General features: G+C 39.0%; 1 protein-coding gene across 2 annotated transcripts in view; it reads left to right on the top strand.

The window, feature by feature from the left end:
* Nucleotides 1-15,056, top strand: part of LOC102228829 (AT-rich interactive domain-containing protein 1B-like) — a 196,106-nt gene that overhangs the window by 172,648 nt on the left and 8,402 nt on the right. Inside the window, exons 9-14 of one of the 2 annotated variants that reach the window (XM_023353033.1) lie at nt 1,768-1,892; nt 2,889-2,992; nt 6,355-6,534; nt 7,672-7,887; nt 8,502-8,721; nt 14,903-15,044. In XM_023353033.1, coding sequence (XP_023208801.1) covers nt 1,768-1,892; nt 2,889-2,992; nt 6,355-6,534; nt 7,672-7,887; nt 8,502-8,721; nt 14,903-15,044 — 987 coding nt within the window. Of the gene's footprint in view, nt 1-1,767; nt 1,893-2,888; nt 2,993-6,354; nt 6,535-7,668; nt 7,888-8,501; nt 8,722-14,902; nt 15,045-15,056 lie in introns of both variants that reach the window. The other variant, XM_014471447.2, reaches the window with a different exon arrangement.

The following is a 15,056-nucleotide window of genomic DNA, read 5'->3' as shown; positions in this document are numbered from 1 at the left end:
GCAATGTCTTCCAGATCCGGGTTGGTGAGCTCGAAGTACGCCTCTCGTTTTGGTCCATAAGGGACTCATCCACAACTCAGAGTCCCTTGTTGCCTTCCTTCCACCTTGTTTCTGTCCTCCTTTCCTTTCTTCTTCTTTCTCTGCAGCAACGGGATACTGTTTCTTTTTTTTTTTTTTTTGCCTGCGCAAAGGTGCCCAAGAGCAAGATGGATGTGCTATGCCATCCTCCCCTCCCAAACCTTTCCCTTGCTCATCGCCCCTCCAACCCCCCAGCCCTGATAGCGGCACATGCATATATTAAGCGTGATTAAACGCTGTGCAGTGCCTCCATCAAGTGCTTTCTAATGGGCTTTTTTATGACATGAATTAGTCATAATAGAAGAGTGCCACAGTCGAAACATCCACCAACCACTGTTGTTGTTGTTGATCATTTGGATCCTTCAGTATTCACAGGAGAACTTTTGTTTATTTCGCTCAGGGTGGGATGTGGGACATTTTTTAAGATCTGAAGACATTTTAAATTTGAAAACGTTCTTTTCAGTTCTGTGAGCTTTCGCACTGGCTCTCTTATTAACAAAATGTGACAAAAAGTAAATTTATCTCTGCTTTCTTGACTCATGCAAGGGTTTTTAGGAAACATGTAGGCAGCATTGAAGGAGTATAACACCCCCCCCAGCCACCCACCCATCACAACCACCACCTTCCTGCCGTTACAGGAAAACAGGGACAGATAAGCATGGATTTGGTGTACTTGTTTCTTTGCCATGGAGCTCCCCTGTGCACCTCGGCCCCCATAGAGGGATTACATATGTATCATCTGCCGTGCTCTATGACTAATTACATCTGTGAGATGAGATTATGGGGAGGTTTACCAAACCGATCCCTCCTCTCAGGCAATGTGTATCGTCTCCAACATGTGGTATTAAGTGATGTGTCTGTGTTTAAAAAGAAAGAGGGACATGAGGACAGGATTGACTGACGTTTAAATCTGGATTGAGCCAGAATCACCCCCCAACCCTCCCACCCCCACTGCGTCCTGTCATGATTTGTCTTTACATTCTATCTCAATCCTTTTTTGATTGTACTACATATTTTTTCCGTCTTGCAAGGTCTTTCTCTGTCTCTCTTACATGGTCGTCCAGGAGATAATCTCTAATCAGCAAGAGAAATACGTCCAAACATGTGTTTACCTTTCTGTCTGGATGGCTAGCATTCAGAAGGTTGCAGATAAAACCCCTCTGATGTCACTCACAGTGCCATGTGATGAGCTGCCTGCGAAGGGGGGTCAGGCTGAGCAGGCGGCATTGATTTCTGCTGCCACCATGGCAACAAATAACAAGATCCTCTCCAAAAGCACACCTTAATTAGTTAAATTATGACTTCAGGGAGAGGAAGAGGGAGAAAGAAAAGAGTGGTGGTGGTGGTGGGGAGGGGATCAGGGATTAGTGGAAGAGGCGACTGGAGAGATTTTGTTTTTCTTTCCCGATGCTACGTGCTCTCTCTAAATCTTTCAGAAGAGCTGTTTGTTTGATCAGAGATATGCTATGTCTTTTTAGCGGCTTTCAGATGTACGTGGCGCTTAGTGTTTTCCTAAAGCAGCAAAGGAGGGCGGCAATGACAGACTGCCAAGTAGCATCTCTGTCATTATGTGACTTCTGTTCCTCTGCTACCAGCATCTCTCCACAGCCTGTCATTACATTGTGACTAACTTGATTCATGTCTACTAAATCTAATAAAGACTTTTTTTTTTCCTTCTGTGTGTGGCAGGCAGGGAAACTACCAAGCCCCTGGTATCAACCAAGTGAGCTCTGGCTCCTACAGTCAGCCAACGAGCAACAACAGTTCAACGACAGGCAACGGACAAGGTCCGGGCTACGGTATGCCACCTGCAGGTAACAACTAACTTACACCAGCAGATTATCTAACAATATGTGTGTCTTCTAGATGTATGGTTTGGTGTTAATGTTGATATTGTTTCATAATCTTTTTATTATGTTTTCCATAATAGCCCAAACATTTTAGATAACAAGTACGTAAATTAAATCTTGGGCGTTTCAGAGATACAAGGGTGCAGTCCCGTGCCTTGTAAAATCTTTTTTTCCTCTGTCAACATTTTTTGCTTTTTGTCACTTTATATCCACAACCACTTTTGTTTATTTTCATTGAATGAATATCTGACAGACCTACACAAAGTAGTATGTGAAGTTGAAGGGAAAAAGGATTTTCAAAAGGGTGTTTAAAAATTAAAAGCTGAAAAGATTGACATGAATTTGAATTCACCCCCCTGAGTCTTTGCTTTGTAGAACGACCTTTCATGCTGCAATTACAGCCTTTTAGGTCATGTCTCTACCACATCTAAAGACTGAGATGTTTGACCTGTCCTCTTTGTAAAACATTCCAGGCTCAAATTAGATGTAAAGCATCTGGAAATATAAATATTGCAGTCTGTAAGTTTAACATTGTTGTTTTTCTATAAGGTGAACTTCTCCCTCTGCCTGAATACTTTAGTAGCATCAAACTAGATTGTTTTTTGTTGTTTGCAAAAAAATCTTTCATTCCACTACCTCCTCTGCTAAATGCAAAACCTACTTTTGAATTCAATGTTTTTAATGTCTTTTTGGGTTCTAATAAACCATCTCAAAGTAGCATATAATTGTAAAACTAAATAAAACCAATGCATGATTTTCAAATTTACCACTCCACTTAAAAGTTCTTGTGTTGATCCATCACATTAAATCACTATAAAATACAATTATGTTGTTGATTGCTGCCAGACAAATTGTATAAAAAAAAGTTTAAGGGGACCTGTTTTGCTGAGCACTGTGTTCTATAAACTTTGTTAAAAAGTTTAGTTTTTATAACTGTGTTTTTTTCCCATTTGTTTAAAGGAGCAACGGTCCTCTCAGGAGACAACATAATGAGCCCAGAAAGTAAACAGAAAATGGATGTCAAAGATGACAGCGGCCCAAACAACGAGCCACACAAACCAAAGGTACCTCCTTAACCATCCTCCTCCCCCAGATTTTCCTTCAGTTCATTTACTTGTTTGATTTTTATTTATTTTTTTCTTTTCTTTATTGTTTGGTTTTGCTTTTTTGATCTAAATGAAGCAAACCAAATCTGATCAGCATATGCTGCTTCAGCACAGTGGGCTCTCGCTCTGTTGTTTTCTCGTCATATTTAATGATTTGTTTAACATTTACCAATCTTAATGTTTCCCTCGCTTTGTTTTTGCCTGCAGCACACTTTAGTTGCTGATGTTTTGGCAGCTCGAGCTGCAATAAAGAGAGAAGCAAAAAAGGAAAAGGGGGCCGGGGAGTTGGCATCTGCAGTACACACATGCGCGCACGCCTTCAAACGTGGCACGCAGACACATGCACACAACTACAAGAAGACACACTTTCTGAGTTTCAGTTACACAACATGCACAGTTCTCCCTCTGCCTCCTTTAACTCACATACGCACATCTTAACATACAATGCTGACTTCTCATTTTGACCTACAATAGCAGCTCAGCTTGGCTCAGCTCAGCAACAACAAAACTCTGCTCTTTGCTCTTTTCTGCCCCCCTCCTCTTGTTTTTGCTTAACAACTCATCTTCAGCACACAAACACACTCACGCCTCCATCACAACCACTACACGCCTTTTCCCTCCAAATCCCTGTCTATTCTTTTGCTGATTACGGTAGTAGGGCCTTTTGAATTATTTAAGGCAGCCTGAGCAGCCAGAAAGACCCCCAGTGCTCCCAAAAGAGATGATCTGTCTGCCAAGAGAGAGAAAACGAGTTAGAGATTCAAAAAGGGAGAGGGCCAGAAAGATAAGGTTTTGCTGACATAAGCATTCTGTACACAGACGAGAAGCACTTGTCAAGCTGTTGTTCCCTCCTTTGCAGTTTCTCTGTCACACACACACACACACACACACCCACACGCACGCACCCGCACACTTTCACATGTTCACACAGGCTAAAGAACCCTACTCACACTTGCACACGCATTCTCACCACTGTGCAGTGATTACTATCATTTGATCTGCTTTAACTGTGTCTGGTAAAATTATTCATAGACTTTGAATATTTGCGTAATCTCAAAAGTTAGGTGCCCATGTTCTAATACCCCTTTGTAAGACGAAAACCTATGAGTTATCCTCTGAAGTTACCTAATTAGTGAAACATGGTAGTGGCAGCATTATGATGTGGAGAAGCTGTTCTTTATTAGCAGAACTTCTCAGAGTAGAATGTAAGATGAATCCAGCTATAAACAGGCCAGTCCTGCTTGAAAACTTCTTAGAGGCTTTCAAGATTGATTTACCGAATGACACTTTATGACAACAGTCATAAATATTCATGAAGACTTGCTCATGTTTATTACAGGTGTTATGTCATGTTTATGATGGTGTCACGACAGTCTTATTCACAACCCATCAAATAAAGTGTTACCATAAAACTTAACAAGCAGGCAGAGCTTCATGCAAATAGTTAACATAAAAGTACAAGTTTGTGCTAATTTAAGTTTTACAAGATTTGCATCAAAAAAAAGAAAAGAAAAATAGAACCATAACAAGGTCATCATACTTGCAGTTATGTTACTGCAGTTACTTGTCTTGTAAGATATTGCACAAAAAACCTCTAACAATGGAAGCAGAACCACATATGAAAATAAGGCTCTATGTATCATTAGGTAAGTTATTCAGATGTGATTATGTAAAATTATTGCCATTATGGCCTTGTATCACTCAGTTTTAAAAAAAGGTTGAAATGCTGTTTCAAATATGAATAAAACTGATTGCATGTCAGGCACAGCATATAATTATAAGAAAACACTACCAGACTATGCAAAATGAAATGCTGACTGGCTTTACTGGTTTATTTTTAAATGCAATGCTCATGTTGAAATTATTTCAGAATCTTAACTAAAAATAATTGCAATAGGGGAGTTGTTTGCTGCTGTTTCTTTTTTTTTTGGACTAAATCTTGAAAACTGAGATCTCTTGTTGTCTGGATAAGGAATTTCACCTCTGTTGAGCTAGAGTCTATATTTGTTGTATTTTTCTCTGCTGCAGGGTGTTAACAGGACACCTAAAAATGAAATGTTAAATATGAGTGGGTCATGATTCGGCATGGGTAACGCTGCAAAAGTAAGCTAATACAAGGTTTATTTTTACTTGTTTTAAGTAGAAAATGACTGACAAAAACAGGGAAAATGGAATTGATGCCATATAACTAGTTTGTAAAAAGTGAAAGTTTTAGTAAGTCCAAAATATATTTTGTCATGTTTGTTTATTGGGTCCTATTTTGTATATAACTGAATATTTGACTCATGAGAAAATGTAAATAAACAAGTTACAATAGATAGATAGATAGATAGATGGATGGATGGATGGATGGATGGATGGATGGATGGATGGATGGATGGATGGATGGATGGATGGATGGATGGATGGATGGATGGATGGATGGATGGATGGATGGATGGATGGATGGATAGATAGATAGATAGATAGATAGATAGATAGATAGATAGATAGATAGATAGATAGATAGATAGATAGATAGATAGATAGATAGATAGATAGATAGATAGATAGATAGATAGATAGATAGATAGATAGATAGATAGATAGATAGATAGATAGATAGATAGATAGATAGATAGATAGATAGATAGATAGATAGATAGATAGATAGATAGAATTATGCTAATTGATTTCTGGGATACTACAAATCAGTCATTATGTACAGAAATATAGTAAGTGAAAAGATAATATGATTATAATGTTATAATCATATGATACATACAGTAACGGCTTACTATATACAATCTATAATATCAATACTGAACTTGCCATATTTATTGATGCAGGTAAATATTAAGTGTCTACATACAGTATATGCACCCAAATTTCTCTTCTGTACACTTCTGATAAAACCAAGCACGTTCCTGCATTACTTTGGTTTGAAGAGCTTTGGAGATCAATTTGATAAAATCACTTTTGTAATCATACAAAAATTGCAATAAAGCCCATCCTCTTCTAAGGGAGAATAGTAATTTCCTGTGACTTAAATATTTTTTGTTTGGCTGCTTGTACCCAATGGTGATGTCTTTATAGTTTAAAAAGAAACCTCCAAGCTTCAAATTCCTATTGAAAATGTAAATGTCAGGATCTGAATTATTATACCTTTAGATATTCAGTTTAGATATGGTCATTTCGCAACCACTCGGTCATGTAACAAATACATTACTGAAAATGTGTTTTCATCTGATAAAATATAAATTATGTCTCAGATAAAAGAGTAAAGTGAAGTAAAATTGTAATATTTCTGCTCTAAAGTGTCATTACTGCCTCTTCAACAGCTGCAGGATGGTTACGTGAACAATAACAGCAGCAGTGTTTCCCAACCAGCCACTCCAGGCGGTACCCTGCCTGTGCCCTCCCCTCTCTCTCCCAGTCCTGCCAGCCTGTCTTCCTACCATGGCGACGACAGTGACAGCATCAGTAGCCCACCGTGGCCTCTGAAGACCCCCTGTAGTCCCGTAAGAATTACAAATAATGTTTGTTTTATTGAATATTTTGCAACTGTTTATCTAAGTGGTTTTCAGTCAGAAGTTGGTTTTCCGAGCCTGATCAATTTGCTGTAAATAAACATTGAAATAAACACGTCTTGCACACTGGAAAAATTAATCTAAAAGAAGTGCTTAGTTGTGCTGTTCATTCAACCAGGGGTCCACTTCACAAAGTGTAAATAACAAATGAATTTTTAATGACCCTGACTGGGTGAGTGGGTTGTTTCAGCAGGCAGCAGCAGGAAAATAAAAGGGAAACTATGCATTGGATAATACAACATAATGTTGGGTTTATACACAAGTGTTAAGATGCCATGAGATTTTTCTTGCTTCATTAGGGTTTCCAGTGATAGACCATCACAAAGTAGAGCATAGTGATGAAGTGGAAGGAAAAAGATGCATGTTTGTGAAACCTGAAAAGTGTGACGCTCATGTGTGTTCTGCTCCCCTGAGTGGGTCTTTTCTCGATCCACCTTTAATGATAATGCATCAGAAAGTCTTTTGGGGTATGTCTTTACCCACTTTCCACATTTAAACTGGATTTTTTTTCCCCCCCATCTTTTTTTTTTTTCAAAGATAGTTTAAATTCTCAGTTGGATTTAGATCTGGACTTTGAATCGGCTGAAGACGTTTTGATCTAAACCATGCTGTTTACAACTCTGGCTGTATGTTTAGAAGCGTCGTCCGAATATAAGCTAAAAATCTATCCCTGTCTCATCTCAAGTCCTTTGCATCTTTTATCCAGTATTTCATGGCTTTTCTTTCAAAAGTAGCCTTCTTATTGCCACTCTTCCATTAGGGCTAGATTTGTGGAGTGCAAGACTATTAGTTATCCCGTTGACTCTCTCCCACTCGAGCTGTAGATCTGTGCGGCTCCTTCAGAAATTACTACCCATGAATCACTTTTTCTTTCACTTAACAGCTTTGAACTACTTTGTGTGAGTCTTCTTATAAAATGTAAATAAGGTACATCAAAATCTACAATTGCAACATTCCAAAGTATTTAGAAAATATTTTAACTTCAATATCATAGAAACTATTCATAAAATATCCAAAGTATCCTCTTCAGAAACTCATATTTACACTTTGGTCTGTGTACCTCAGCAGAAAGTCAACCCCAACTCGTCCTCCATTGGTGGCGAGCGGATAAGCCGGCTGTATGAACTCGGTTCAGAGCCAGAGAGGAGATCTTGGGTGGAGCGCTACCTGACCTTCATGGAGGAGCGGGGTACACCTGTTTCTCAGCTCCCAGTTGTGGGCAAGAAGCCACTTGATCTCTGGAAGCTCTATGTTGCTGTTCGGGAAATAGGAGGCCTCGCCATGGTAATCCACAGCAAACAGACTTACAGTAGAAATTGTGGAATAATATTAGAGACAGGTCTTCTTATTCCTCTTGTTTACATTGGTTTCTGTGTGTTCTGCGCTCTAGCCAAATGTCATGTGAAATGATTCAGGGAAACATTATATCATACACTAACAGTGCATCTTTATATACTGACTGTATCTAAAAGCTATCTTCAATTACTCTACATATGCTTCACACAAGTCTTTGAATCAGGATTGCAAAAATCTTGGAGTGAGAATCAATAAATCTGAATTAATTGTTATCCAGTTTATACCAAAAGTGCTACCAAGTCAATTTCTTCCACAGCAAAAATCCTGAAAATCATTCCAGTTCAGCAGCTACAAGAATATTGGTTTGTCAAATAAGACTGTAAGTCTAAATGTGTTTCCTGCACACTGGAGGAGGCTCATCCACAGAAAACATTAAAATATGTGTATATGCTCAGATCAGGCTTCCATGTGTGATGTTTTCAAATGTAGTGTTTCATTCCTCTTAAATTGTGTGCAATTTTCAGGATTTTTTTTCTTTTATTGAGCTGATTTACAGAAAATACACCTGAAAGCCCTTACACTGGATTTTCTCAACCTGTCAGGTTAACAAGAACAAGAAGTGGCGCGAGCTGTCCAGCACTCTGAATGTTGGTACGTCCAGCAGCTCTGCCAGCACGCTCAAGAAGCAGTACATCCAGTATCTGTTTGCCTACGAGTGTAAGATGGAGAGAGGAGAGGAACCACCAACAGACAGCAACAGCGGTGGCAGCTTGACTGAAGGGGACAGCAGGAAGCAGGTCAAGATCCAGCCGCCCTCACCTGGTGAGTACTGATAAAAGAGTCCCGCACTTCCATTCTTTTTCTTTTTTTAAAGACACCCCCCCACACTCCCACCTCCATCTGTCAGCGGCCAGATAACAGGTGCTGTTGATCAAACAAGATTTCAGCCATGATCCCCACAGCTGTGTCTGAAATCTTCCCGTGAACAAAGCTGCTACGTTTGCATTGTGGAAGATGGTTGGAAATTTTTGTTTAAATGTTGCATCTCCAGTTTGAGTCTTTCCAGAGTCACAGTCGTCTAGTGTGGTGTGCAAATATATTAAGTTACCTTTACTTTGATACAATTAATTAAAATCCAGTGACTCCATTTGTCTTGAGAAGTCAGTAAATAGAGTCCAGCTGGTTGTAATCTAATCACAGTTTAAATCCAGCTGTTCTGTGAAATCCTCAGAGGTTTGTTACATTGTGAAGGCTAAGCAATACAGCCGACAGGGCAGAGATGAACTATGGAGAAGATTAAAGCAGAGTTACATAATGATACAATATCTGTAAGGAAGAAACTAATTGTTGAAGAGGGGAATCTTGTTAAACTTGTTAGGTGGCATCCAAAATGGTATGTGTGGTTACCATTTACCAGTTTCACTACAACCATGTTTCCACATTATGAAACATGATTGTAGTATCATCCTATTGGATGAAGCTTTTCAGATTTGATGTAAAGTTAGATAGTTAGATACAAAGCAGTTCTAGCAAAAAACCTGTTAGAAATATATAAAAAGACTTCAGATCTACATACATAGATGTTCAACTTCCAGCTGGACAACGACCCTCAACATACAACTTGAACTTAAATAGAATGGTTTGTGGGGCTGACAATTTAGATTTTAATTTGAAAAAAACTATTTCTTTGTCAATCATAAAATCCTTGGAAGTATGAATTCTTTTCAAGGAAATGTTATTTAATTTGAGGTAAATGTAGTAAAAAAAAACAAACAAAAAAACACCAGAAATACCCAGGAGAAATTAGTAAAAATGATCTCTGCTTTGATGAGGTTATCTTTAGTTTAATGGAGGTGAATTATGATACTGTCACCCTTTGCTTTTCCAGCTTGAGACTTTCCTTTATTTGATTACTGCATTTGAAGGCTAAGTAATGTTGTTTAGCTGCAGTACCATGGCTCAAAGGGTGGTTTATGTTTGTGTGTTACTCTGTGTCCCTGCAGACGACTATGAAGCAAAGGAGAGTCATTACGAAACTGACTGGTGAGGTCACATCTCTAATTTGGAGCGGAGATGAGAAAAGTGACCCTTGCTTTTAAATAGGACACTTGAGTTTCTCACCTAGCAGAGACACTGCTGATTGCTTTTATCGCAGGCCAAAGAAAAGACGCATCTTTGTTTATGTGGGATTGCACATACACATTTATGTAGTGGACAAAATTCACACATGGAAATAAACTCTCTCCTACAGCCACCACATTTATAATTTAGGCCCTCCACTATCCATATAGGAGGATGTAACCACTTCAATTGAGCAGGATAATCTTGCTAACATCAACTTAAATCACTATGGTAGAGGATCATAACATATTTACATGAAGTATAAAAAAACTGAATACATTTTTCACTATTTAGCAGCTTAACCTCATGCTTTTTTATTAACACTGTGTTTAGGGTCAGTGCAGGTTTTGCTCATTACAGGTGTGAAAAGGTGCCAAAAAATTTTTTATTTTACTGCTTTTCTGCCCTTAAAAAGGAATAGGTTTTGTGAACTTATTACACTTGACATGACTGTTAATAGCTTTGAACCAAATCTACAATGTGTTTGAATTTTGTCTGGACTTTACCAGTGCACTAGATTCAGCCCAATTCTCATAGGATAAAATCATACAGGTGCTCATTTTCTGCTGTCAAGACAGGTCGCTGGTGCCATTTCCTCCCTGAACTGTGAACACATCTATTTGCACAAAGCCTAAAATCCTTTCAGAAAGACACTAGAGGAAGTACCAGGGTGGGTAGTGAAGTCTCATTTTTAGCATCAAGCGCAGTTGCTGCATACTGCTGATGAGCTGACTACAAGAAGACAGCTTCAGTTTTGTCCTCACTCACAAGAAAGACAATTCAGCAGTTGTCAAAAATCTTTCATGTTGGGGGATAAACATATAGTTGTGTGTAGAAACTAAAAGAGTGCCACCCATCATTCTTTTTAAGATTAAACTGTTTTAAAATTGTAATTAGGAAGCTGCAAGAGGAGTGTCTGCAGAATGACTTTTAATGAACACAATAACTGCAAAAAGGCATAACACTCTGCTTAATAAGCAATTAAAGATTTCTGCTATGATGTATGTTCATATATTTTTACAGAGGTCTATGTATCAAAAACCAAATATCATTAAATATATGTCGTATACAGAATTTGAACTAGTAATACATATGCTATGTTACTTTTAGTACTAGCACTAAGGTAAAACAAGACAAGTCTATTTATAGTTGTCATTCGTACACAAGGTAATTCAGAGTTCTTCATGGTAGAAGAAAGCAGCAAAGAATAGAAATGCATTAGAAGAATACGTAAAGAGTAGGGTTAGGGTATTTAAAAGCTAAGACATTTAAAGAAGCTAACAGTTTGTTCTATGGACTTCAACCTCATTGAAGTTAATTGAGTGCTGAGCCTTAGTCCACTCTCTGAAATCTTGGAGACACTTCATCTTCAAAAGACTGTGGTCATGTGATGCTACAGCCCTAATAATAAACTGTTGTGTATCAGCATATGCATAGTAAGAAAATTTTCTGCACTTTAAAATATGAGCTAGATGCAGAGATATTGAATAAAAAAAGCCCAAGATTGAGCCTTAAGGAACCACGCATGCAGTCTCAGTCACAAGATAACTAGAGATTTTGCACAGTACCAGAAAATCCTAATAAGTATAATTGTAAAAAAAAAATTTTAAAAATCCTTTCAGTTTTCAAATATGTGATTATGACTTGATATTTTTTGGTTTAAATCTTTGAGTTAAATCATGCAGCTGTTGTCATACATTGAGTATCTTATAGCGACCCATTCCTACTTGGAATCCTAAGCTAAAAGCCTCACAACATGAATAACAGTATAATCTGTTATTTCTACTCAATTCTAGATTTTGATTTTTAAACTTTAGGATTTCCATGCTTTTGTTTTTATAATTACTTAGCAAAATTCAAACCCTTTAAGAAAAAGTAGTTTTTAATAAGTTGTCAGTAATACATAGTTTATAAGCTTCAGGGTATAAATCCCACAGCTGATGCCTTCAGTTCCACTGTCTGCTTCAGACTGCCCTCCTGACACCCTGCCAGCCTAAATATAGACTGACAGCTCCGTGATGTCACTGAAGGAGCCTGACCGGCGGGCTGGTGTGGAGTCTGAGTGTGTTTGCGTGAAGCTGGTGGCGGGGAGTGCGGAGTGATTAATGAGGGCTGGAATGTACAATGTAAACAAACCCGACCTCTCCGTCACCTTTCATTCACAAAAGCAGCTCAGCTGACTTCTATTTTTTTTTTTTTGCTCTGCTTTTTAACCACCCAACCATCCCCCCACCAGCACCACCACCACCGGATTATGTCACTAGCTGACACACATGCAGGCCCCTACACATACACACTTATCCCCCCTCTCTTCTGCCAGCGTCTTTTCTCCAGCTAAATGTGGAGCAGAGGGCACTTGAGTTCACACTTCTCTCCACCTCTCTCCTCCATCTTTCTACATCGCGGATCGTTCCGCTCTTGAAGAATGACAAACCTCTTAACCGTGGCTAACCCCTCGACTGTTTCCCTCTCCGCCATGCGGGCATGCATGTGCATATTCATTCGGTTTGACACCGGGATAGCCCACAAAGAGCTCACTGACCCATCTTTGCCCTCTTTTCTTACCTCTGCTCATCATCATGGGACACCATCTACCCCTCTGTCTATCTCTCCTCCTGTCTCCTGTGATTTAGAGGCAGGGGGTGTTATTGAATAATTCAGAATTAGCATGAATTTTTAAAGCCAAAGTCTTACGGGGGGCATTTTTTCCTAAGGACAGGTGGTGCAGGGAGAGGCCACTGAGGTTCTTCCAGGAAAAAAAAAACTTCTTACTCTAAGTGTTCATTAGGATACTTTCATAATCCATGAGTGTCTTTGTCATCTTTTAGCTGCACCTGTTTCTGTTTTTGATTCAGTCTGGGAATTTGTGTCACTTGGTTTTATCTGGTTGGGGGGCTCTTTGTGTGCAGGGCTTTTGTAGCATAACACTCATATAATTTCCCAGTCATCTGAACAGAGAATTTCGCAAAAGTGAGGTTTCAGAAGAAAATAGCACACTAATCCAGTTTTTAACCCCTGTACCGATCTAATGTTAAGAGCTTTTTGTTTTCAGTCAAGACTTTAAAAGTGCAGGTTGTCTGCAGCTTTTCACTCATGTTCAGTGGATGTTTTTGTGTACTATCTGCCCCATTTGATTCTAAAGTTAAACCTTTCTGTAATTTTGCCTTCAAACATGGCCCTCAGTAAGATCCTCATCGACTATGAGCATTCCAGATTTTTTACAATTTGTCAATAATTTAAGTTGTAAGTGATCACTTGGAATTGTGAAGTGGAATGAAAAGAATAGATGGTTTTCTTTCTTTTTTTTCTTTTTTTCTTAATACAAAATCTAAAAGGCAAAGCTTTCATTTTTATGCAGTCTCAGAGAGTTGGAAGCAGCTATCGCTGCAAATACATGCAAGTCTTTGAGGATTTTTTGTAAAATAACTGCAAGGGGGAGTATTATGTATTTTTCAGGAACATACCATTTTCTAGCACAGTTAAGTAACTGTTACTTTCAGTTGTTATAAAAATGACTTAAAAATTTTACTTTTCAATTTGATGCCTTGAAATTGGGCCTGTCCTGTTAAAAAGCTCCTGCTCTTTCCAGCTCTCTTCCTTCAGCATGACATCACAATATTTCTCCATTAAAGCATTTACAACATTCTTAGAAGCATTCAACTGAGAGGTAGTTTGTGTGATCAGCTAAGAAGATGCGCATCTCCGCCAGTTGTTTGGTAATTGCTGCTGGTGCTAGTCTGCAGGATCTAAAAGTCATGGGGGAGGGGTGCTCTGTGAAGCAGAAACTTAGCTTGGAGACTGCAGCACCAATGAGGAGCAACTCATAAAAGTTGATTTTGCATAATACTGTCCCTTTAAACAAATTACCATAGCAATTACTTTCTATGTGCATGACTAAATAATAATCCTGTCAACAGATTCTTTCACTTGAATATCGGATCTCTGCATCTTCTCCAGCGTTAATATGAGCCTCTTTTCTGCTTCTCTGATTGATGACGACTTAGTTTATGGTTACGTCCATGTCATGGTAGGTTTTCAAGTGGGCCCTACTCTAACCACTTGATCGGATGAATTGAACAGTGCTGACTGAGACGTTCAAACCTTTGGATACTTTTTCATAAACTTATGTGCAACTTTATCTGTGCTTTGTTCCCTGACCTTTACAATGCCATTTGTTCTCAAGTTTCTCAAACAAACATTTGAGACCCTCTCAAAACTGCTGGAGTAAAATAGGGAGTCAATTTTACACAGATAGCCTATCTTTGCTAATTAGCTGTGTTCTGAAGACAATTAGTTTGATTTGATTTTTGGGGTGACATTATAGAGGGGACTGAGTACATGTTTGTGCTACACTTTTCAGAGTTTTATTATTTTTAAAAGCATGGGAAGAATCATGTATTTCTTTACTTATATTTGGGAAAATGTGGAAAAGTTTAAGGGTAATAAATATATTTGCGAGGCACTGTAAAATATCTTCAGCATTGAATTAAGTGATGGGCTACTATTATGGCCACAAGTGGCCAAAATTCATCTCCTCTCATTGCTGAGCCTGTTCTTCCGTCCTCTCTTCCTTCAGCATTGCCTCCATTCCCATCCTCTCTGCCCTTATGTGGCGCATTTGCCAAGGCTCAGTTCTCATGTCGGGCATCACTCTGAGTGCTTTGGACATAAGCCCAAAGTTATCTCCCTAATACAGCACCTTGCTGCGATAAAATCCCACTTTGGCTGCTCTAACTCAAACCAGCTTCAAGATCACAGCAGAGGACCTCGAGAAGCCCTACGGTCTCAATGCGCAACAGTTTTTTTCTTCTTCTTCTGCTTTTTAAAGGGAGAACTTAGGGAATCCTTCAGATTTAGTAATAATGCCTCTCTTGTCTCCCAGCCAACTCAGGTGGCTCACTCCAAGGTCCACAAACGCCCCAGTCATCCGGCAGCAGCTCTACAGCAGAGGCAGCAGGCGACCTGAAACCACCCACACCTGCCACCACCCCGCTGGGACAAGTCACTCCACTGCCCCCCAACAGGTACCACACAGA

This window comes from Xiphophorus maculatus, chromosome 19 (genome assembly GCF_002775205.1).
Source record: "Xiphophorus maculatus strain JP 163 A chromosome 19, X_maculatus-5.0-male, whole genome shotgun sequence".
Lineage (NCBI taxonomy): Eukaryota > Metazoa > Chordata > Actinopteri > Cyprinodontiformes > Poeciliidae > Xiphophorus > Xiphophorus maculatus.
Note: the sequence above shows the minus strand (reverse complement) of the source record. Positions and strands in the feature narration are given on the sequence as shown.